Source organism: Paroedura picta, chromosome 3 (assembly GCF_049243985.1).
Source record: "Paroedura picta isolate Pp20150507F chromosome 3, Ppicta_v3.0, whole genome shotgun sequence".
Taxonomy (NCBI): domain Eukaryota; kingdom Metazoa; phylum Chordata; class Lepidosauria; order Squamata; family Gekkonidae; genus Paroedura; species Paroedura picta.
The window spans coordinates 177,370,488-177,394,445 of record NC_135371.1 but is presented as its reverse complement, the minus strand read 5'-3'; the positions used below and the strand labels follow the sequence as shown (position 1 = coordinate 177,394,445).

General features: G+C 47.6%; 2 protein-coding genes across 8 annotated transcripts in view; one reads left to right on the top strand and one right to left on the bottom strand.

Annotated features, from left to right (window-relative positions):
- Positions 1-6,712, bottom strand: part of CYP4F22 (cytochrome P450 family 4 subfamily F member 22) — a 49,712-nt gene extending 43,000 nt beyond the window's left edge. The window contains exons 1-2 of one of the 6 annotated variants that reach the window (XM_077329998.1): positions 6,694-6,712; positions 5,202-5,291 (exon numbers count right to left, since the gene is read on the bottom strand). Coding sequence is in view for 2 of the 6 variants with exons in the window: in XM_077329994.1 (XP_077186109.1) it covers positions 5,202-5,291; positions 6,159-6,267 (199 nt within the window). In the remaining 4 variants the exon portion in view is untranslated. The other 5 variants (XM_077329995.1, XM_077329997.1, XM_077329994.1 and 2 more) reach the window with 5 other exon arrangements.
- Positions 6,713-10,519: 3,807 nt separating this feature from the next.
- PGLYRP2 (peptidoglycan recognition protein 2) lies at positions 10,520-22,304 on the top strand. Of its 2 annotated transcripts, none has more exons than XM_077329990.1 (5): positions 10,520-10,637; positions 15,484-15,610; positions 19,141-20,031; positions 20,167-20,377; positions 21,618-22,304. In XM_077329990.1, exons 2-5 carry the CDS (start codon positions 15,541-15,543, stop codon positions 21,952-21,954), a joined length of 1,509 nt encoding a protein of 502 aa, XP_077186105.1. In that variant the 5' UTR covers positions 10,520-10,637; positions 15,484-15,540; the 3' UTR covers positions 21,955-22,304. The 2 variants fall into 2 exon arrangements, with proteins under 2 accessions (XP_077186105.1, XP_077186106.1); XM_077329991.1 differs by lacking the exon at positions 10,520-10,637 and adding an exon at positions 15,263-15,281.
- Positions 22,305-23,958: the final 1,654 nt, after the last annotated feature.

Genomic DNA, 23,958 nt, shown 5'->3' with positions numbered 1-23,958 from the left:
GACACGGAAACTGCAACTGGTCCAAAATGCGGCTGCTAGGGTCCTTACAGCTACACCTTGGAGGGCCCATATCCAGCCAGTGCTGAGGCAGCTGCACTGGTTACCGGTTATATTCCAGATCAGGTTCAAGGTTTTGGTTTTGACCTTCAAGGCCATCTGTGGTCTGGGCCCAGCATATATGAGGGACCGCCTATCACCCTATACCCCAGGTCCTTACGCTCTGCAGGGGCTAACCTATTGGTCATTTCCAACCTGGTGGAATGAGCTCCTGGAAGAGCTGCAGGCCCTGCTGGAACTTTCAACATTCTGCAGGGCCTGCAAGACGGAGCTCTTCTGCCAGGCTTTTGGTTGAGGCTGGGCAGCAAGGGTGATCCGCCTCCCCCTCACAAATGTGGCGGTTGCGCGTGCCATCAGCCCCCCCTTTTTCCCCCCTTCCTTTTTGTGGGGTTATGGAAATTGGGTTAGTTACATGAACCTGGCCACCATTCTTGTCTTGCCTTGTTGTGATTGGTATACTGTGTTTTATTGTTCTTGTTAATGTTTTTAGGGGATTGATTTTATGTGACCCGCCGCGAGCCTCCGGGGGAGGAGAGATATAAATTAGATGATGATGATGATGATGATGATATCATCAAGATCATCCTGTATTCTGATTCTGTCTTCTGTTGTGTTTGCTACCCCTCCCAGTTTAGTATCATCTGCAAATTTAATAAGTATCCCCTCTAATCCCTCATCCAAATAATTTATAATTATGTTGAACAACACAGGCCGCAGGATAGAGCCTTGGGGTACTCCACTTGTCACTCTTTTCCAAGAAGATGCTGAACCATTAACAAGTACCCTCTGGGTACGATCTGTCAACCAGTTATTGATCCATCTGACAGAATTAGGATCCATACTGTATTTTACCAACTTGTCAACAAGAATATCATGTGGAACCTTATCAAAAGCTTTACTGAAATCCAGATAAACTATGTCCACGGCATTCCCCTGATCCAGCAAGATAGTAACTTTCTCAGTGAAAGAGATAAGGTTGGTCTGAAATGACTTGTTCTTGCAAAACCCATGCTATCTTAGAAATCACAGGTCTCAGCTCCAGCTGCTCAAGGACCGAGTGTTTGATTATTTGTTCCAAAATTTTGCCAGCCACAGATGTCAAGCTGACAGGTCGATAGTTACCCGGATCTTACTTTTTCCCTTTCTTGAAGATGGGGACAACATTTGCCCGCCTCCAATCATCTGGCACCTCACCTGTTCTCCAAGAACAGATCTCTGGACAGAGGTTCAGAGATGACATCTGCAAGTTCTTTTAGCTAGTTTCTTGGATGCAGTTCATCTGACCCAGGAGACTTTGTTTCATTTAAAGAAACTAGCTGATTGTGGACTGCTCCAACAGTGATCCTAAGGCACCATTCCCATCCCCATGTTGTGTTACGTTTCTGCCACATTGATCACTATTTCCCTCACAAGAGAAGACTGAGGAGGAATAGGAGTTAAACAGTTCAGCTCTCTCTTCATCATCTGTTATAATTTCACTTTCTTGTCCTCACAGTGGTCCTTCGGTGTCCCTATTCTTTTTCTTACTTGAAATATAACTAAAGAACCCTTTTTTGCTATGTTTAGCATTTCTTGCTGCAAGAGCCTCTTGTGGCACAGAGTGGTAAGGCAGCCATCTGAAAGCTTTGCTCATGAGACTGGGAGTTCAATCCCAGCAGCCGGCTCAAGGTTGACTCAGCCTTCCATCCTTCCGAGGTCGGTAAAATGAGTACCCAGCTTGCTGGGGGGTAAATGGTAATGACTGGGGAAGGCACTGGCAAACCACCCCGTATTGAGTCTGTCATGAAAACGCTAGAGGGCGTCACCCCAAGGGTCATACAGGACTTGGTGCTTGCACAGGGGATACCTTTACCTTTACCTAGCATTTCTTGCTAGCCTAAGCTCATATTGAGCTTTAGCTTTTCTAACACTTCGCCAACAATTATTGGTTATTTATTTATTCTCATCTTTGGTAGTAAGGACTTCTTTCCATTTCCTAAATTACTCTTTTTTATTCCTCAAATCATTTGACAACTGTTTATGGAGCCACCTTGGCTTCTTTAGGCTCCTTCCATCTTTTCTTCTTAAGGGAATTGTTTGTGATTGAGCCTTCAGTATTTCACTTTTAAGAAACTCCCAGCCCTCTTGGACTCCCATCTCTTTAAGTCTTTCTGACCACGGAACTCTAACCAACATACATTTAAGTCTGTTAAAATCAGCTTTCCTGAAGTCCAGTCTATACGTCCGACTATGTAAAGGTTTTCTCTTTCCCACAATTGAAAATTCCAAAAGCACATGGTCACTACTACCAAGTGTGCCCACCTCATCTACCAGTTCTTCCCTGCTGATGAGAATCAAGTCTAAAATAGCAGAGCCCCTGGTTCCCCTCTCTACTTTCTGGGAAATGAAGCTGTATTTTTAGCAGACTTGGTCTTCCAACAGATACCTGGTTAATTGAAGTCACCCATGACCACTGTTTCCCCCTTTTTTCAAAATTGTGTAATTTGGTCAAGCAGCATCTCGTTCAAGTTCTCTGACTGGCTTGGTGGTCCACAATAATACAACTCTCATTTCCTAACCTTTTTATATTTATCCAAATACACTCCACTGAACTTTCACACTCAGGTACCGGCATTTCTTCACAAGTATAAAGTTTCTTAACATATATTGCTACACCTCCCCTCCTTTTTTTTTGTCTATTCCTTTTGAATAGATTGTACCCCTCGATTCTAGTATTCCAATTGTGAGTATTATCCCACCAAGTCTCTGTAATTCCTATTAGGCCATAGCCCCCTTCCTCTATTAGGACTACTAGTTCCTCCTGCTTGTTTCCTGTACTCTGTGCATTAGTGTAGAGACATCGTAATCCATCCTTTGTGTGCCTCATGGTTTTGGTTTTTGAACTTCTTTGTAAGCTAGTAGTTCCCTGCTTGTGTAACATTCCCTGTAGATTTGTGATCTTCTCATCTTCACAATTGAAGAAGTGACCCCTTTACTGAAGAGCTATTGCCTATGTGATATCCTGTACCTGTACTACTGGTGATGTTATATGATGTTATATTAAGACTACAACTGCAACCACTGAAGAAGCAATAGAAAGCGGGATTAAATACAGTTCTGGTTGCAAAGTTATTCCAGATTTAATAAATCTCAAGAAGACACAACCTTTTGCCTATTGGTTTCGTTTGCTTTGGGTGTACCTTTATCTTTTTCCCCAGATAGTTCTTGGTTGGAATATTTTGTTTCAAGTGACAAATCTTTCTGCTTTTCCAGCAGAAAATGTACATGCACAGAGAAAAGGAGGCTGCATTTATACTTTCTGGTTTCAGTAACTGGAAGACAGCTTTAGAGGCCAAAAAGGGACTTGATAAACACTACTCATGTAAAATCCAATTAATGGAAGAACAAAAGACTCAGTCAAAACCAGGAAAAAACTGGAGTTGGAGACAAAGCAGATACTGGGGAAAAGGTATTACATCAAAAGCATTGCAGGAACTATCCTCTTCCCTGCTGGTAACTGTTTTTCCATGGTAGGGTGGCGCCACGAGTCCAAAGAAAGCAGAAAAGGAGGAAGCAAGCCCTGATGGACTGTTCAGGCCCTCTTTCTTTATACTACAAAAGAAATTGCAAAACTCCAAACAATTTTCAGAGTATACCTGCAAAACTCCAAACAATTTTCAGAGTATACCTGCCAATACTTCTTATACATCCCAGAATTCAAGATGAAGTCCTCTATGTTAGGGATTAATGGAGACTCCTTTGCCCAAAGGAGTCTCAAAGTAGCTTACAATCGCCTTCCTTTCCTCTCCCCACAACAGACACCCTGTGAGGTGGGTGAGGCTGAGAGAGCCCTGATATCACTGCTCTGTCAGAATAGCTTTATCAGTGCCGTGGTCAGCCCAAGGTCACCCAGCTGCCTGCATGTGGAGCAGAGTGGAATCAAACCTGTCTCGCCAGATTAGTCTGTGCTCCTAACTACTACACCAAACTGGCTCCTAACCCTAACCCTTTTATTGGGTGACTAGGGAAATAACCTGCCGTTACCCTAAATGCAGCGGGCATTAGCAGGACAACTGTGACTTCCTCCCTGCCGGCACTGGTGGCTCCTCGCAGGTCTAGCCTGTGCCGCTGCCGCTGTGGGCTGCATCATGTTCTCAGCGACGCTGCCTCTTCCTCTCAGCAGTGTCTGGCATGGCTGCCTCCTTGGCAGCAGTGCCACTGCCTCCTCACTGGCTGCGGCGCCACCAGCTCCTCCTGCCTGCTGGCAGAGTGGAGCAACAGGGCACCACAGGCACGTTGGCCACGGCAGGGAGGCTTGTGTGGGTTGATGGTGGCGGAGAGGCTCACGGCTGGGTAGGGAGGACAGTTCCTCCAGGGGCCATCCCAATCAGGGTATGGCCAGCTTTGCTGGCTGCCGCGCCCTGATTTGCCCGCGGAGTGTGTCCATCGAGGCGGAAACCGATGACAGATACTCTTAGGGCCCTGGACATGCTCCACCCACCAGCCCTTTTCCCAATTATTATAGGGCCATGATGGTTAGGATATGCCACGGTTTAATTATCTAGTGTTGACTGGCAGTTCTATACAAATATATAATGGGCTACTACTATCCATCATGCTAAACACCCCCTAACAAAATATCTGCCCCCCAACAAAACATTCTGGCTACAAGCCTGTCCCCCAGCAAGGAGCCTGCATTCAGTCCTCACCCTCCACCTCAAACAACCCAATGATGTTGCTGATGGGCAGCCCAAGCAAAACGCCCAGCCACTGTGCTTGTCCATCTGGCCTGCAACTCTGGTTAGAGGTCCTTCTGGGCCAGGGAGGAATCAACAGCCAGAGCACCACCATGGCCCAGACCTTCAGCTAGGCAGCGGTGCATGTGTCTTTTTCTGCTTGTGTGTGCATGTGTGTGTGGGGGTACTCCCCCAGTGATTCTGGGCCCCATCTTCAAATCTTGCCCAGTGTCCCAGAATCTCTAAGATGGCCCCTGTGTGTAAAATGCTTTCTGGTCAAGTTACTCCTAGCTGTACTTTTATTTCTCCTGATTTATCGGAAAGATCAGGCATGGTGGAATGGTTGATCATGGCTGCAATTCTGTGGTCACTTGGCATGAAGTCTCCCACTGTATTTGAGCAATAATAATTTATTCAGTTATCACTGACCTTTCTCAGGGAGACTCACGGCGGGTTGCAAAGACGACGCCTTCAAACAGCACAAAACACCTACCCAGCAATCTAAGAGTCCGACGACAACTGCAGATGAGAAACAAGGCAGAAGTGTCAGACATGAGATGTCAAAGTAAGCAGAGCACAGGATCACCAGAGTAGGAAACGGTGTAGTTTCAAAGCAGGATGGCAAATGCAATAAGGGTTGACTGATCCCTTTATGAATATGACCTTCATATTCATAACGCTTCTTGTTCTTTCTCTGGGCAAACTGGCCACATTCATGAGGCTCCAAGTCGTTGTCTGTGTGCTCTCGGCATCTACTGTAAAACTCTGGGGAGCCACCACATATTTTGCACAAAGAACTGTAGCTTCTCTGTCTTTAGGCAGGATAGCATGTTGCGCATAAATGATTCCAGAGGAGCAGCAGGGTTAAGTTAGTGACAAAAGAAACAAGCATGAGTCTAGCAGCTCCTCAAATACCAGCAAGATGTTCTCCCAGTGAGCTCTCTTGTACTTCCAGCCCATGCAAAGTGGGTCAACAGGAAAGAAACAAACAAGTAACTGAAATTGAGGGGGGGGGGGTGAAATCAACATGTAGCTGGGCCAAAGTGTCTTTCTGCAGTGCAGGAAGTTAGGCGTGGGCAATATTCATTCCAGATCAGTACAAAGGCCATTCAGGGCAGCAGGCGGGGTAGTTTTGCTGAGCTCATTAACTCTGGCAATGAAACCTCTTTCCTCCTCCTACCTGCTCCCATTTCAAGGTTCCTTAAGAACTCCTTAAGAGATTGATTTCTTTTTCACACACAAATACATGCCAAAAAGAAGACAACCCCACGCTCAGCTGCGCTTACCCTGTCGGGGAAAATTTACCCCTGAAGCCGTTCGCGTCTTTTCCCCCCTTCCTGCTTTCGCTAGGGCCTTAGCTGCCTATGGTGTCAGTCTACAACTGACCCTCGCTCAGAGGAAAGAAGTAGCCCTTCCGGGATCCTGATCCACCCAGCCGGCTCTCCCGGTTCTTCAGCTGCCTCTTGTTCCTTTGCAGAGAAACCGGAGGGGGCATGCCGGAACGATGGAAGCCGGGCCTCCTGCCCCCTCCCTGCCCCCTCAAGACAGCAGACCGGCAGAACCGCGGCTGGTTCCCGCGATCGCGGTTTCGGTTCAGCAGCACGCTTGCCACTCCTGTCCGGAGACTCTTCCCTGACTTCGTTTGCAGGCGGCCAGTCGGCACGCAGCTCGGAGCCGCACCCCGGGCGCAAGGGAGGATTTTACTCACTTGGCCAGGATTACTCACTGGGCGGGCGGGCAGGGGATCCCCGTCCCTCTGGAGCCAAGCGCACAGCCGCCGCCTGCCCCGCGTGCTATGAGGAGACCGCTCGGGGCCGCCTCCGCCGTGCCCTCTGGGCGCCAGGCCGCCGCCTCCCGAGGCGCTCCCCTGCCGCCTCCCAGCGCCCGGGGCCAGGTGCGCGGCCGAGGCGCTCCTGCTTACCGGAGGCAGATGAGCTGGTCCGCGGGAGAGAGCGCCGCTCGCAGGCTGGCTGGCTGGCTGGCTTTCAACCAGCTATTGATCCATCTAACAGTAATAGAATGCATACCACATTTTACCAACTTGTCAACAGGAATATCATGTGGAATCGTATCAAAAGCCTTACTAAAATTGAAATCTCTGTAGCATTCCCCTGAACCAGTTGTAACTTTGTAAAAAAAAATAAAAGATGCTTAGTCTGAGATAAGTTATTCTTGAAAAAGCCATGCTGACTCTTAGTAATCACAGCCATCTGCTCCAGGTGCTCAAGGTCCAACTTCTTGACAATTTGTTCTAAAATTTTGCTAGCCTTATATGTCAAGTTGATAGGCCCATAGTTATCCGGGTCTTTTCCCCCCTTCTTGACACTTCACCTGTTTTCCAAGAACTGTCAAAAATAATGGACAGAGGTTCGGAAATTACATCTTCAAGTTCTTTTAGTATCCTTGGATGCAATTCATCTGGCCCAAAGGACTTAATTTCATTTAGAGAAACTAGGTGTTTATGGACCTGTTGGCAGCAGAGGCTAGGACCTGCGGTAATGGGTTTAATCTACGTGGAGAACAATATTAGCCAGATGTTGGGGGGGGGGAATTCATGGTTGGAGTAGTTCAGCAGTGAAATGGGCTGCTTAAGGAGGTGGGGAACTCCCCCTCACTGGCTGCCTTCAAGCAGTGGCTGGACAGAGACTTCTCCTGGATGCTTGAGGCTGATCCTGCACTGAGCAGGGGGCTGGACTAGATGGCCTCCATGGCCCCTTCCCACTCTAGGATTCTAGGAGTCTAGTTCAGCCATAGAATGGGCTGCCTAAGGAGGTTGGATCCCCCTCACTGGCCGTCTTCAAGCAGAGGCTGGACAGATCCTTCTCCTGGATGCTTGAGGCTGATCGTAAATGGAGCAGGGGGTGGGACTAGATGGCCTTTATGCCCTCTTCCTACTCTAGGATTCTATGAGTCTAGTTCAACTGTGGAATGGGGGTGGGACTAGATGGTCTGCATTATCCCTTCCCACTCTATGATTCTATGATTCTATGACTAGCCCTAAAGTGATCCTAGGCTGCAAGTCCAGTCACATTATATGATTTTGCCACATTGAGCACAATTTCCTTTGCAAGAGAAGACTGAGGAGAAGTAGGACTTAAGCAGGTCAGTAAAGGAAGAATTCGTATTGTATCCATTGTATATGGCACTGGTCAGACCACACCTGGAGTCCTGTGTGCAGTTCTGGAGGCCTCACTTCAAGAAGGACGTAGATAAAATTGAAAGGGTACAGAGGAGAGTGACCAAGATGATCTGGGGCCAAGGGACCAAGCCCTATGAAGATAGGTTGAGGGACTTGGGAATGTTCAGCCTGGAGAAAAGGAGGTTGAGAGGGGACACGATAGCCCTCTTTAAATATTTGAAAGGTTGTCACTTGGAGGAGGGCAGGATGCCGTTTCCGTTGGCTGCAGAGGAAAGGACACGCAGTAATGGGTTTAAACTACAAGTACAATGATATAGGCTAGATATCAGGAAAAGGTTTTTCACAGTCAGAGTAGTTCAGCAGTGGAATAGGCTGCCTAAGGAGGTGGTGAGCTCCCCCTCACTGGCAGTCTTCAAGCAAAGTTGGATACACACTTTTCTTGGATGCTTTAGGATGCTTAGGGCTGATCCTGCGTTGAGCAGGGGGTTGGACTAGATGGCCTGTATGGCCCCTTCCAACTCTATGATTCTACGATTCATCCCCTCCCAATCATTGCACAATGAATCTCTGCGACTGAGTGAATGCTTTAGACTGAGAGGCCGTGAGTGTCCTGAGGGCTCCTTCAGCCAGATCCACCTTCTACCTGACATGTTCGTTTTCACTGTTAAGGGCAGAGACAACCAACATGCCAGGATTATAGATGGAGCCAGGGCAGAGAAGTTCTTAGAAGAGTCTGACAAGCATCTGGGAGGCCCATGTTCAAATTGCCCCTCTGCTGTGGATGTTCACTGAATGACTGGGGGCTAGGCACACTCTTTCCACTTAATCTACCTCACAAGGTTGATGTGAGGAGGTGGCTTTATAAACCACTCTGGATCCCCTTGGGGAGAAAAACAGAAAATAAAATATTAAAGGGAATAGATAAATATCAATTGTGTCTTCAGTAATTGTATAAATTAGACAGCCAGCTTTTTAAAACCTTCCCTTCAGCACTGCAGGAAATACCCTGTGTTGTGAAGCTGTTCTCCTCCCACCTTCTAGGCTTTCCCCACTTTTGACAATTTCAAATCAACATTTCAGGCTTTCATGGACTTGTCAGTTTCTATTCTCCACCCATGCCTGCTGGGTTTTCCCACCTCTGACTCAGAGGGCGAGTTTACAAACACTCAGGAACAAAAGGGGAGTCTAAATAAAGTACAAACAACATGCTAGAGATCAGCAAATTCTTCCTGTTGGAGAAGCAGGAGGCAGAGGGGACTTTTAGCATCTTCGGCTGGTGCCCAGAACTTTCCAGGTTGAAATGACCTTGCCCTCTCTATCCTGGCCCCCGGCTTGTAGAACGAGCTCCCAGAGGAGATCAGAGAGCTGCTCCACCGGGCATTTGGTTGAGGTTGACCTGAACCACCACTTCCCATGGGCCCTCCCCCTGAGCCCCCCTCCTATGGCATGCACTACAACTCTGCCCATCCCACTGGGCTATTTCGATGCCTTAATTTAATGTTCTCCACATTTTTCTGTTCTACAGTGTTGCTTGTCGTTATCACTGTATTATTGTTAAATTAAGTTATGTGGACCATTTCTGTTTTATGTGAACTGCCCTGAGCCTTTGGGGAGGGCAATTTATAAAATATAATCTTAAACTGCTCCTGCGGAGCGGATTAAATAAAAGAGTAAGGGCTGTTTGGGAGGAGTTAGGGCGGGCCCTGCCCGGGATAAAAACTCAGAGGGCCCAAAGGGCCCAATCCGAGTGTACATCCAGGGCCAAGCCGCGAATCTGGGGCCAAGGGACCAAGCCCTATGAAGATAGGTTGAGGGACTTGGGAATGTTCCGCCTGGAGAAAAGGAGATTGAGAGGGGACATGATGCCCTCTTTAAGTATTTGAAAGGTTGTCACTTGGAGGAGGGCAGGATGCTGTTTCCATTGGCTGCAGAGGAGAGAACACGCAGTAATGGGTTTAAAGTACAAGTACAACGATATAGGCTAGATATCTGGAAAAAAAATTTCACAGAGTAGTTCAGCAGTGGAATAGGCTGCCTAAGGAGGTGGAGCTCCCCCTCGGTGGCAGTCTTCAAGCAAAGGTTGGATACACACTATTCTTAGATGCTTTAGGATGCTTTGGGCTGATCCTGCGTTGAGCAGGGGGTTGGACTAGATGGCCTGTATGGCCCCTTCCAACTCTATGATTCGATGATTCGATGATTCTATAACACCTTCTGCAAAAAGAACATAGGTGCTTCATTCCAGAGCCCTTGGAATGGAACAGTTTTCAGGGTGTGCAAGGAAGAACAAAAATGACATCACCTCTGTTGACCTGCTGCAGTTTTTAAGAGGCTTGCACCTGTATGGCCCCTTCCAACTCTATGATTCTATGATTCTATGATTCTATGATTCATGCCTGCCTTTCTTTGTTCCTTCCTGATGCCAGTAAGCTGTCACATAGCCGAAAAGAGCCAGATCCCTCCTCAGAGCACCCAGGGAATCTCCCTCGAGGACTCCAGGAAGTCAGAGAACAGGGCTGAGGAGTCCTCACTGCACGGAGGCTGGTCCACCCAAAGGGTGTGAGTTTTCTCAAGGTGTGGGAACAGGGGAAGCACACCAGTCTCAGTGATGGGGAAATCCTTGTGCAATGGCGGGCAGTTCCAGAGCAGAATGATACAAGAGGCCTAGAAAGCCCCAGCCAGCCCATTTCAGCCACAGCATAGCTCTTCATCTCCACAGGAAGGAGGTAAGTGGCGGCTTGCTTAGAGGAGCTCTCTCATTCTCCGACCCTCCCAAAGATCCCTCATCTCCTTCCTCTATATTTTACATCACCTGCCATCTAGCTGACCAGTATGATTAGCAGGGCCACGGCCCTTTGATTTCCAATCATTAACATATTTATTAATGATCTAGATCAGCGGTAGTCAACCTGTGGTCCTCCCGATGTCCATGGACTACAATTCCCATGAGACCTTGCCAGCAATTGTCGGCAGGGGCTCATGGGAATTGTAGTCCATGGAAATCTGGAGGACCATAGGTTGACTACCCCCGATCTAGATGATGGCGTAGTAGAGGGACTACTCATCAAGTTTGCAGATGACACCAAATTGGGAGGACTGGCAAATACTCCGGAAGACAGAGACAGAATTCAACGAGATCTGAACACAATGGAAAAATGGGCAAATGAGAACAAGATGCAGTTTAATAAAGATAAGTGTAAAGTTCTGCATGGGAATGTTGGGAATGTTCAGCCTGGAGAAAAGGAGGTTGAGAGGGGATATGATAGCCCTCTTTAAGTATTTGAAAGGTTGTCACTTGGAGGAGGGCAGGATGTTGTTCCCATTGGCCGCAGAGGAAAGGACGTGCAGTAATGGGTTTAAACTACAAGTACAACGATATAGGCTAGATATTAGGAAAAAGTTTTTCACAGTCAGAGTAGTTCAGCAGTGGAATAGGCTGCCTAAGGAGGTGGTGAGCTCCCCCTCACAAGCAAAGGTTGGATACACACTTTTCTTGGATGCTTTAGGATGCTTAGGGCTAATCCTGCGTTGAGCAGGGGGTTGGACTAGATGGCCTGTATGGCCCCTTCCAACTCTATGATTCTATGATTCTATGACTGATTACAGTAGCTGTTTTAGCAAAGAATTACCAGACGGCATAATAATTTGACACAGTTTACTAATTTACTAATTTGATATTATGACACAGTTCACTAATTTGCCACTAATTGACTTTTGCTTTATATCTACACTCTTATGACCCTTGTTCCATTGTCTAAAGAAGAGTGCTTGCACTTGAAAGCTCACACCTTGACTAAATCTTTGTTGGTCTTAAAGGTGCTACTGGATGTTTTTATAACACCACAAGCAACTTTGTAAAAACAGTCTGGCAGGGGAAAGAGGGTCCTGAATCCTCTTGATCCTGCCCAGCAGGTGGGTGGAAGGGAGGTCAGGACTTCTATGCCCCAGTGATCACTGTTGGATGCCCTCAGTTAGAAGGCCTTGCTTTGGACTTTTGCTCCACAATGAAATTCCAACAGGCAAACAAACATGCCCCTGAGGTTAGCAGGGAGAAAGTCCATAGAGGCTGAGGATAGCAAAGTGACACCTGACACCCACAATTGGAATGGCTTGCCCAACAGGAACTCCTCTTCAGGGCAGCATGTGACCCTTGCATTTGTGCTGGAACGAAACAGAGCTCCATAGCCTTAGAAATTCATCTCATGGTTTTCCAAAAGGCAGATTTCTAGGCCTTAGGAGATATATGGCCAAATATCCAGTGATATCTCAGAATTCAGAACGGGAAAGTGTTTCCTCCTCCTACAGCTATCAAGCGTGGCCTAGATGGCCTATATGGCCCCCTCCAGCTCTATGCTTCTATGATTCTATGAAATTTGCTGCAAAAGCAGGTTGAATTGGGGGTGGATCTTGAGCCACTTTTCGCCCAAGTGGAGGGCATCACATTCCTGAGCCCTCCTGGGGAATGATGGCATTAAAATCAAATAATAAACAAATCTAAAAGAAGCTTCCGCCCAATGTTGGGCTGCTGCGACAGTCACACTCCCCGCGGATGCTCTTCTTGCAAGCAGCACAGAATGCAGCCGGAGCCAAGCTCTGCATCTCATGACCTCTTCCCTTCGGCCCTTTAAATATATTTTTCCGTCCCCACTGAGCTCAGCTGCAACAGGAAGGTTCCCGGTTCCTGATCACTTCTGCAAGTGGCCAAATACTCATTGGACTTTCACGACAGAAGAGGGGCTACTTTCCATGTTCCCAGGATACAGGTTCAAACACTGGGGAAAGTATTGACTTGGTCAATACTTGACTTGCCAAGCATAGAAAAAGAAAGAAAGAAAAGATCTTGCATTTCACAAGCCATTGGTGTTTGGGGGGCAACAGTGTTATGGAGTTCTGGCCCCGCTGGTGGATTGCCTGATAGCCACTCATTTTTGGCCACTGCATGATGCTGCTGAGTGTTGGGCTGAAGGGGCCATTGGCCTGACCCAACATGGCTTCTTTCATGTATTCATTCATTCATATATCCATGTATTCATTCTCTTAGATGTAGATACTGCCCTCCCTTGCAGCTCAGGGCAGTTTACACAGAACATAGGGATGCGTAAAGTGTTATTCAATAACATCAAGTAGAACACAATAATAAGTGGTTTCTAGAGAGCCTCTTGTGGCGCAGAGTGGTAAGTGGCAGAAATGCTGTCTGAGGCTGTCTGCCATTGAGGCTGGGAGTTCGATCCCAGCAGCCGGCTCAAGGTTGACTCAGCCTTCCATCCTTCCGAGGTCGGCAAAATGAGTACCCAGCTTGCTGGGGGGTGAACGGTAATGACTGGGGAAGGCACTGGCAAACCACCTCGTATTGAGTCTGCCATGAAAATGCTGGAGGGCCTCACCCCAAGGGTCAGACATGACTTGGTGCTTGCACGGGGGATACCTTGACCTTTAGAACTAGTGGTAATAATCCCAGTAACATTTCCATAACAGTTCCAATGCTAATAATGAGAACATTAATCTGTCAACTATAGGACTGTAGGTTGGTCCCTTTGGGATTCAGTTCATGGGGAGGGGTGTCTGGGGGCCCAGTAGATGTTGCTGCTTCAGGTGACCTCAACCAAATGCCTGGCAGAAGAGCTCCATTTTGCAGGCCCTGAGGAACTGCAGTAGCTTGGGCAGGGCCCTGATCTGTTCAGGGAGCTCATTCCACAGGTGGGGGCCAGGACAGAGAAAACTCTAGCTCTGGGGCTTCTTTGGGGCCAGGGATTCCCATCCTGTTGGAAATGGCACAGCATAGAGCTCTTTGAGGGGTATAGACAGTGAGAAGGCCTTTCAGGTACACTGAGCCCAGACCGTGTATGGCCTTAAAGGTGATTACCAAGACCTTAAGCCTGATCCAGAATGCAACTGGTAGCCAGTGCAGATGTTGGAGAGCAGGCTAGCTATAGAGGGACATCCACAATGCTCCTGTGAGGATCCTGGCCGCTACATTCTGGACCAGCTATAGTTTCCGGATTAAGCTTAAGGGTACTTTTCTTGGATGCTTTAGGATGCTTTGGGCTGATCCTGCGTTGAGCAGGGGGTTGGACTAGATGGACTGTATGGCCCCTTCCAACTCTATGATTCTACTTTTCTATGATTCTACCAGCTGAACAAGAGGGCGCATGAAGATGTTAAATAAGATTGGGGAGAGCAGCGCTCCCTGTGGGAGATGGCTTGATTGTCTCTCTCCTACTGTTACTCTCTCTCTGCGACCACAGAGAAAGGAGATCAGTCATTGGAGGGGTATCCTTCATACCCCAGCATTGGTGGGGCAGCGAGCTAGAAGCTCATGGCCAACTGTGTCAAAGGCTGGGATGGGTCATGGACCGGAGCTTTGTCTAGGAATGCTGACATTTGGTCTGCCACAGCCCTTCCAACATTTCCCCCAGAAACTCTAGATGTGAGACGGGTCGGTAGTTGTCGGGCTCCTGTGGATCCAGAGATGGTTCTTTCAGCAAAGGGCATACCACTGCCTCTTTCAGCCCCTCTGGGACTTCAGTCTTCTGGGTGCTTGGGAGGCCACAGTGGGAGGGCTTCTGGAATTCTGGCCCTGATGGCTAGTGGGTTTTGGCCACTGTGTAGCAAAGATTGTTGGACTATATGGGCCACTGGCCTGGTCCACCATGGCTTCTCTTGTATTTTTAAGTCTGAGGCAGTGATGCTCTGTATTCTTGGTCCTTTGGAGGGCAACAGTAGGAGGGCTTCTGGAATGCTGGCCCTCCTGGTGGACCTTTTGAGGGGACCTGGGCTTTGGCTACTGTGTTGGACTGGATGGGCCATTGGCTTGATCCAACAGGGTTTCTCTTATGTTCTTATGTGGTGACTCACCATCTGCAAGTTCCTGAAAAGTTGCCTAAGGTACAGGGTAAAAGTGGCATGCTTATGTGTTGGAAATGCAATCCACAAGTTATTTGGTTCAGGCCTACACTGAAAGGTCGGTTGTTGTACACTGCAAGGTCCTGGTCATATGCTCAGCAGAGATGCCTGCATGCAGTTCAGGAATTGATGATCCTACCAAGGAACCTCTGAGTAATCAAAGCCTTTGTCCCAGGTGGGACCACCTACTCCCTTTGTAAGTCACATTGTCACAATGCCTCCCTTGCAGTCAAATGGCTTTGTTGAACCCAAATCTGACTGGGTGGGCGATCTCCATTTTTAAGAGCAGCATGTAAAAACTGTCCTGCTCTGTAACTGGCTAAGCTATTGTGGCCCTGATCTGGCAAGAGGCCAGATCAGAGAGTATTATATATGTTTATGTAAATATGAGCAAGTAAACTTGATTCCTCTCTATCCAATGTTCCGGTTTCTCATTGGAGCTGCTTTCAGGATGCTCTGTCTCAAACGTGTGTGGAACCTTTGCAGCTGAGGAAGGGCCATTCCCTTTTTATACATGTTGACCCTCTGAGAGGACAGCAGAAGGCTTCTAAAATTGGAGACAATATTTAATGGGATGCAGGGATGCTTGGATTAGGCTGGCCCTCCCCTTTGGCTCCCAAGCTGCAGGTTAGCCGCCCCGCTGCTGACCTTGATTTTTCTCTTATGCAGCTGCCAGCAGGCTCCAGAGTGTGACAACCACAGGCTGCTCTTCATCCTGAGGCCAAGATGTCTCTGGCGTGGCTTGGATTTGTGCCTGTGCTTCTCTGTGCCTCGTGGCAGACAGAAAACAATGCAGGTAAGAAGCAACTGACTCTCTCCGAAGCCCAGAAAGGTGGCATCTTGGTGACTGAGTTTTGGCAGGGATAACAACGAGTGTGGTGTGTTTGAAATCATAGACCTCATGCTCTGGTGAAGCTGCAGAACTCAGCACCAGTGCTCTCTGAAACCATTCCCAGTCACCATGGGGTTTTGTAGGGCAGGTGCCTTGTGAGGTCTGAAGAGAGCTGTGCTCTTCTTTTTCTCTCTTGACTGAAGGTTTTGAAGATCAGGAACCCTGTCCCTGTGCTGCTATTGCTCTCTGGGCCATATTCAGACTGAAAAGAAAGAAGGGATGGGAAAGATCCCTTATTTGTATGTGTGGAGTTTGGGAGAAATGCTTTATGACGTCCTCACTGTTTAATTCTTCCCCACTGCATCTCAGCCTGCAGCTGGGCAGGATGAAGCCTAAAGTTGTTAAAGGTCAACCCAGTTTGTGACCTGCTTCCTCCCATTCACATCATGGGTAACACAGAAGTTTGAATCCGGGTGCCTTAATTTGTGCGTGGATTACTGTCCTCTGGGCCATAAATAGATATGGAGGGGAGGGAACATTTTTTTTTAAATGTGCACTATTTCTAAAACTGGAAATATAACTTACTGCTTTGAAAAAAGCTTTCCACTGTTTCCTTTATATTTTTAGGTTTGTCAGCTGAAATTTTACATATTGACTGGTATCCAAGGAGAAGCAAAACAGGGAAACCAGTGTTAAGAGAGCCAGTTTGAAGTAGTGGTTAAAAGTGGCAACTTCTAATCTGGAGAGCTGGATTTGATTCCCCACTTCTGTTTCACGTGCTCTCAGCTGCATTGCCTTGGGCAGTCATAGTCCTTTAAGAGTTGTTTCACAGAGCAGTTCTCAGTCCTCACAGGGAGTCTGTTGTGGGGAGAGAAAAGGAAGGTGATTATAAGCCACTTTGAGACTCTTCTTAAAATACTCATTCTGAAAATGGCACTGTAATATACACTTTCAAGGCCTTACTATTCCCCTTTTCTTTTTTCAAGAAATGAACCAAAACTAAAGCAGAGACTTGTCCTTCTGAGGTGCATTTCCTCAGGAATTTATGATGTTTCAAGTTAAAGTTTCACAAGAGAAAAATATATATGTACCATAACTGATATTAGAATCAGCCTCCTGACCATGTAAGATAGCACAATGTGTTCTAAACCTCAAAAGTGTATTGGGTAAACAGCTTGTGACAGGTGGATACACTCTGGATGAACTTTGGCCCATGAAGCATGGACTTCTTACTGCAAATTTTCAGAGCAGCGAGCCTTTAATTTTGACTCTGGATTCTGTGCCCACCTTATGCACCATTCCTTTTCCTCCAGCATATTTGTCCTGCAGCTATAATTTAATAATGCACTTTTCTAAGCTGGTGTGGAATGTCATTTGTGACATGTGGGGGATGGTGCCCAATGTTTTTGTTTCTTTCTTTTAATTACACTATTGCCCTGTGGTGGCTGTGCAGTAGTGTCCAACAAGCACTTCTATGTAAATCCTCATGGTTCAGATTCTGCATATGCATTTTTGCATTAGTTAATAGACTGAATGAAAAGTAACAAAAAGGGAGGAGGAACCCAATGTTATAATTGATAAGACTTTTGCTATGGAGCCCTGTTTTCTATACTGGAGAGCACAGGGAGTTTCTCAGCTTAGCCACTATGAAAATGGCCAAGAGTCACACACAGTTTCATAATACGGGGTTGAGTGTACAGTATGTTTGGTGGACCCCACTGACACTGGCACTGCAAGCTGTGATTGCAGGAAATGTGTGTGAGTGTCTCGGTGTGAGTGCATTCACCTATGCAAAGTCAGCTGTCACTCCACCAGGCATTGTGCAGGGCTGCAATTTGTATGGGGGAGGAGTCCTCTGGCAGAAGCTCTCACTAAACTGGGGAGAAAAAGGGGTTTGGTGTTTTTGCTGGTGCCCTGGCATAGTTGCATAGTGATGCTGAGTCCCTGCCTTTCCTAGCAAATTTGCATGGATTTCTCTTTGTGATTCTCTAATTTGATTCTGAACACTAGTTGTGATTTTGGCAGTTTTTAAAAGTCTGTCCTGTCCTGATTGCACTCTTTCTCCAAATGGATTGATCCTAAGTGATTCCTACAGCCAACTTTCCAGAAAGTCCATGGGGCTCAGCCGCCATTTTAATATTAGGCTTTCAGAGACTGCCAAAATCATTCTCCCCCCAACCCCTTCCCATTTGTTCACCAAAGCATAAAAAAGGAAATGTTTTTAAAGCTTTAGTCTTCCCATCCCAGTTTCTCTTTCTCCATCTCATGCTAATTTCATCCTGTGCTGACAATTTCCTTCTCTTTCTTTTCTTTACATGCAGCACTGAAATTATTTTGGGTTTCTTTGCACTGGGGATGCTGGCATTTGCCTCTCCCTTTTAAGTCAATACCATTAGGGAACTAAACCTTGAAAAAGATAAAGGTATCCCCTGTGCAAGCATCGAGTCATGTCTGACCCTTGGGGTGACGCCCTCTAGTGTTTACTTGGCAGACTCAATACGGGGTGGTTTGCCATTCCCTTCCCCAATCATTACTGTTTTACCCCCCAGCAAGCTGGGTACCTTGTACAGTGCCTTTAAAACTCCACCCTCCCTGGTGTTTTAAATTTAGTTATTCAGCTGTCCAAGACTAGTGATAGTTTCATATTGATGGACCCATGACACTTGTAAAAAAAAATGAAAAAATTTAAAATGAGAGGGAAATGAAGCTTGTAGACTGATGAAGGTGGGAGGATGATGGAAAGTGCAGAGTGGGACAGGTAAGAATCTTGATGTGGGAAGGGAATAACTGAGAGGTGGCAAATTTTGGAGGGGTTTGGAGACCAAGACATATGAAGAAAGATTGGGGAGCTTGGTCTGTTTAGCCAGGAGAGGAGATGACTGAGAGAGTATCTGATAACCATCTTCAAGTATTTAAAAGGCTGCCATATGGAGGATCGAGCAGAATTGTTCTCTCTTGCCCGAGAGGGACAGGCCAGGATGAATGGGATGAAATTAATTCAAAAGAAATTCCGTCTAAACCTCCGGAAAAAGTTCCTGACAGTTAGAGCGGTTTCTCAGTGGAACAGGCTTCCTCGGGAGGTGGTGGGTCCTCCATCTTTGGAAATTTTTAAACAGAGGCTAGATAGCTATCTGATGGAGAGGCTGATTCTGTGAAGGCAAAGGGGTGGCAGGTTACAGTAGATGAGCGATTGGGAGGTGAGTGTCCTGCATAGTGCAGGAGGTTGGACTAGATGACCCTTGAGGTCCCTTCCAACTCTATTATTCTATGATTCTAAATGAATGAGTGTGAATCCTAGGGAAACTGTATACTTTTGAATTACCCTTGACTTGGAATATCAGCACAAAAGCACTCTAAGAAAACCTGGGGAAACAGCAATCAGAAATTGAACTGAGTGGACAAGTGTGGTAAAAACAAAGGAAAACACCGGTGCATAATAGCCCACAGGATGCTTGCCAGCTCTTACTCTGCTCTTTACACCCTTCTTTTTTCAGACAAATTCCCACTCCGAATGGACTCTGTGATTGGAGTTCTGGAAGACATGGAATCCCATCTTGAAGGGACCCCAGATTTGCCTGTGATAGAGCTCTTCCGAGAAATTGGCTGCAAGAGCGAGTTTTGCCAGCTCTCCCCTTTGCCAGCGACTCCTGCATCCTTAAATCTGCCTTACCTGAGTGAGAAGCAGAGATCCTTCCTCAGACATTTGCAGAATCACAAAAGCAATGGCTCCTGGGTGGAATATGGGGCAGTGTTAACTCCTGATGGGACCACAGTAGCACTGAGCCCTCTGCTTGGGGGGATAGCAGGAGGACTCAAGAGGAGGCAGGAGGGGGCTGTGCCTGCCCCCCCTTGGCTCAAGGACCCTGTGAACAACACTCAAGCAGAGCTCTGCCCAAAGATGGACTCCCTCCTCGCCCCGCTTGCCACAGACCTTGCTGTGGCCTTCTCCCTCTATCATGCTGGGCAGGCTAGTGTACTGTTGGGTCCAAATGGCTGCTGGGATAACATCTCAGCACCTCATACGTTCACACTGCTAAGCCCTCCCTCCCCTCTGTCTGATGCTGTTATCAATGGCGCAATGGATGGGGTGATTTTGGGCACTTACCTGGCAAAGAATGCTAGCTCACCATCCAGCATCAGCAACCTACTTAATGAATACTATGCTGGAGAGGGCCTGGCAGGAGACAATCGGACCCGAAGCAACTTCCGGCGAAGAAACTTTGCTGACCTGGTGAGCGAGGGAAAACTCCGAGAACAGCTGGAGAGCTCCCTCTGCCTGCTCCGGCACCTGCACAGCAGCCATCCCCTTCTCAATGGCACCGGGCACAAGGATGTGGCTTCCCTTGTAGTCCAGGCAGTAGAAGAATTCACAGCACAGTATGTAGGTATGTGGCACTTGAAGAAGGGGGATTGCGGTGCCGTTGCATCACTGGGAATCTTTCCATGGGCAGTCATGTATTTATTTGCCAAGGTAGCCCACCGCATTGTTCCCCACTGTGCTTGTGTGTCTCCCCTTGCAGAGTGCCCTGCGATCATTCCACGGTGTATGTGGGAGGCCCAGCCCTACAGGGGAACACCCACCCAGCTCCAGCTGCCCTTGAGCTTCGTGTACATCCACCACACCCACAGACCGAGAAAGCCATGCCGGACCTTCCCGGAGTGCGCTGCTGACATGCGCTCTATGCAGCACTTCCACCAGGTTGTTCGTGGCTGGGATGACATTGGCTACAGGTGAGTGGAGCCCTCATGCAGCAAGCCATGAACTAGGAAAGCATGCCCCAAAGTGAGATCCACAGACCAGGGAAACAGGTGGGAGGTGGCTGGATATCTTTTGCAACATCATGCATTGGTCAGAGGAAAAAAATAACAACACTGCCCAATTCTCCATAAAGGAGAGAGCCTGTCTGGTTTACCACTTAATCTGGACCACTGAGCACTCTTCAGGTCAGCCAAAAATCCCTCCAGAAAGAAAATGTGCATATTAGGGGGAAACTAGATACCTTGCTCCCTGGTATCTAGGGTGAGAGACTGTTTATCTTTAGAGGAGCATCCAGTCCTGTTTAGTAGCATCTCTGTGACAGGGGCTTACCATGGAGACCTAGACCAGAGTCAGACTGGAAACCTGTCAAGGAATGAACTAGCAAGCACTTCCCTGTTCCTTTGCATGGAGTTGCAGGAGGCCAGAAGACATCCCTGGCCTCCCCAAGTTGCCACTAGGCAACATGCCCCTTCTCCCCATTTCCCAAAGGTGCCTCCATGCGGCTATTCATACGCCCACCATTGATCACCTCTCCCACAATGCCTCTGCAGGCAATGCTTAGTCTTCTTCTAGGTGGTTCAAGGCAGATCGAAAGGGAGTTTGGAGAAGCAAAATCCTTGAGTGGTGGTGGAGGCCCAAAGGAAGAATTTTTCGAGGGGAAGGGAGAATCACTGCAAAATGCCATTATTGGGTGTTTTCTTTTTTTTGTACACCCTTGCTGACAACCACGGTTGCCCCACAGGGACCTAGGGAAGGAACCCCCAGACCTTCTGGCATGTGGGTCCCACCCTGTTTGTGTGGCTTTAAAAGTCCCAACCAGCCCCTTGAATTGACTGCAGCAACATCTTGGCAGCCCAGGGCAGCTGTTTCGAGACATCAGCAAACCCGAGTCCTGCCCATGAGGAACGATTTAGACCCATCCAAAGCACACCGTTTAATCCCTCGGTCTAGGGCCAAATAGGTGGCACAGTCCAAAGCTACTGGCAAATCTAGAAAGAGCAGTTATCATTTTAAAACTTTTTTGCGAATTATTCCCACTTGTTGGAAAGAAGTCTTGGTTAACTTACAAAGCCATATTTTCCTGTATACATGGAGAGACCTCCAAATATTACTTATATACAAAATGTGTATCCCTCCTTTCTGTCCTCATTAGGGCTGCCCTGCCCGTTGTCACCATTTTTGCCCTGATGCTTGTCTTGTGTTCCCGCACAGCTTTGTCGTTGGAGGTGATGGGTACATCTACCAAGGCCGGGGCTGGCAGTGGGTAGGAGCTCACACCCTGGGGCACAATAGCAAAGGCTACGGTGTCAGCTTCATCGGGGACTACATGGAGGTCCTGCCAGACGGCTTTGCCCTGGAGCTTGTGAAGGACAACTTCCTGCAATGTGCAGCGAGGGGCTCCCGGCTGAAGGCCAACTACACTGTCTATGGGCATCGGCAGGTGGTGCCTACCCTGTGCCCCGGGGACAGACTCTTCCAAGAGATAAAAACATGGACAGGGTTCAAAGAAAGGTGCTTCATGAAGCAGGGCATACGTCACTGTGTTTAATTCATGGCGTGGGGTTCCTCACTTGGCAAGTCCTCATGAACATATTTCCTACAAAACTGGTTGCATCTTGCTCTAAAACCTGGGAAGGGGGGAAGCAACTCCTCAAACATGGAATGAACAAGGGACTTGATTAAAATCTGGAAAAGTCATGTAGTTTTATTCTTGGATTGCAGATACAGGGGAAGGGGGAACGCAGATACTTGTGGGACAATGGTCTGTGGCCATTATTTTAACTCCACAAAATGAAGAGGGTTACAAAACAGACTTGTTGTTGTTGTTTTAGAAATGAAAGCTGGAAAAGGTGAGTGTTACAATAACCAACTGATTTTTTATTTGAAAATATTCTCTTGTATTTGTATGAAGGTGTCTCAAAGCTGCTTCCAGTAGCCTTCACTTTCCTCTCCCCACAACAGACACCCTGTGAGGGAGGGGAGGCTGAGAGAGCCATGATATTACTGAAGAAGAAGAAGAGTTGGTTCTTATATGCTGCTTTTCTCTACCCGAAGGAGTCTCAAAGTGGCTTCCAGTTGCCTTCCCTTTCCTCTCCCCACAACAGACACTCTGTGAGGGAGGGGAGGCTGAAAGAGCCATGATATTACTGAAGAAGAAGAAGAGTTGGTTCTTATATGCTGCTTTTCTCTACCTGAAGGAGTCTCAAAGTGGCTTCCAGTCGCCTTCCCTTTCCTCTCCCCATAACAGACACCCTGTGAGGGAGGGGAGGCTGAGAGAGCCCTGACATTGCTGAAGAAGAAGAAGAGTTGGTTCTTATGTGCCGCTTTTCTCTACCTGAAGGTGTCTCAAAAAAAAGGGGAGGAGTTCATAGACCAGAGCCCTGCAACTCAGAATAGAGGATACAACCAGTCCTGAAGAGGATAAGGAGATTGACCTCACTAGGGAGCCTCTGCAGACAGTTCGGAAAAAGACTCAACGGCAAAGAGCGAGACAGTTCTCGGGGCCTTTGCAGCTCCAAAATAGATTTCAGGCCCTTGCAGAGGAGGGTCAATGAGGGAAGAGGTCCCAAAACAAAGTTTAAGACAAGCGGAAGAGGCCACGGGGACAGAAGGAAATGGAGTTGAGAAGAAAAAAAAAAGAGAGTACTGGTAATTGGAGACTCCCTGCTAAGAGGAATGGATCGCCATGTGGCTGGGCCCGACCCCCTAACCCGAGAGGTGTTGCTTGCCAGGGGCGAAAATTAAAGATGTTTCAGAACGGCTGCCCAAACTCCTCAAATCTACGGATCGCTACCCATTTGTGATGGTCCATGTGGGAACGAATGACATGTCCCTGAATACCATCGCTCCTATTAAAAAAGACTATCAAGATCTGGGGAGGAAGCTCAAGCAAATGGGGGCACAAGTGGTATTCTCTTCAATCTTGCCTGTCAAGGGAAGAGGAATGCGTCGGGAGAGGAAGATAATGGAGGTGAATTACTGGCTGCGTAGTTGGTGCCGGCAGGAGAGATTTGGTTTCTGGGACCATGGGATAAGCTTTCTTGAGGAAGGCCTACTAGCACCTGATGGACTGCACTTATCGAAACTGGGGAAGAATGTGTTTGGCAGGAACCTGGGGAGATTCATCAGGAGAGCTTTAAACTAAAGCCACAAGGGGAAGGAGACGATCAATATAGGGAGTGTAAGGAAGGAGAATGATTGGGGGCAGCCCAACCGGCATTGCCAGCTCATAGGGAACCATAGAATCATAGAGATGGAAGGGGCTATACAGGCCAACCCCCTGCTCAACTCAGGATCAGCCCTAAGCATCCTAAAGTATCCAAGAAAAGCGTGTATCCAACCTTTGCTTGAAGACTGCCAGTGAGGGGGAGCTCACCACCTCCTTAGGAAGCCTATTCCACTGCTGAACTACTCTGACTGTGAAAATTTTTTTCCTGATATCTAGCCTATATCGTTGTACTTGAAGTTTAAACCCATTACTGTGTGTCCTCTCCTCTGCAGCCAACAGAAACAGCATCCTGCCCTCCGCCAAGTGACAACCTTTCAAATACTT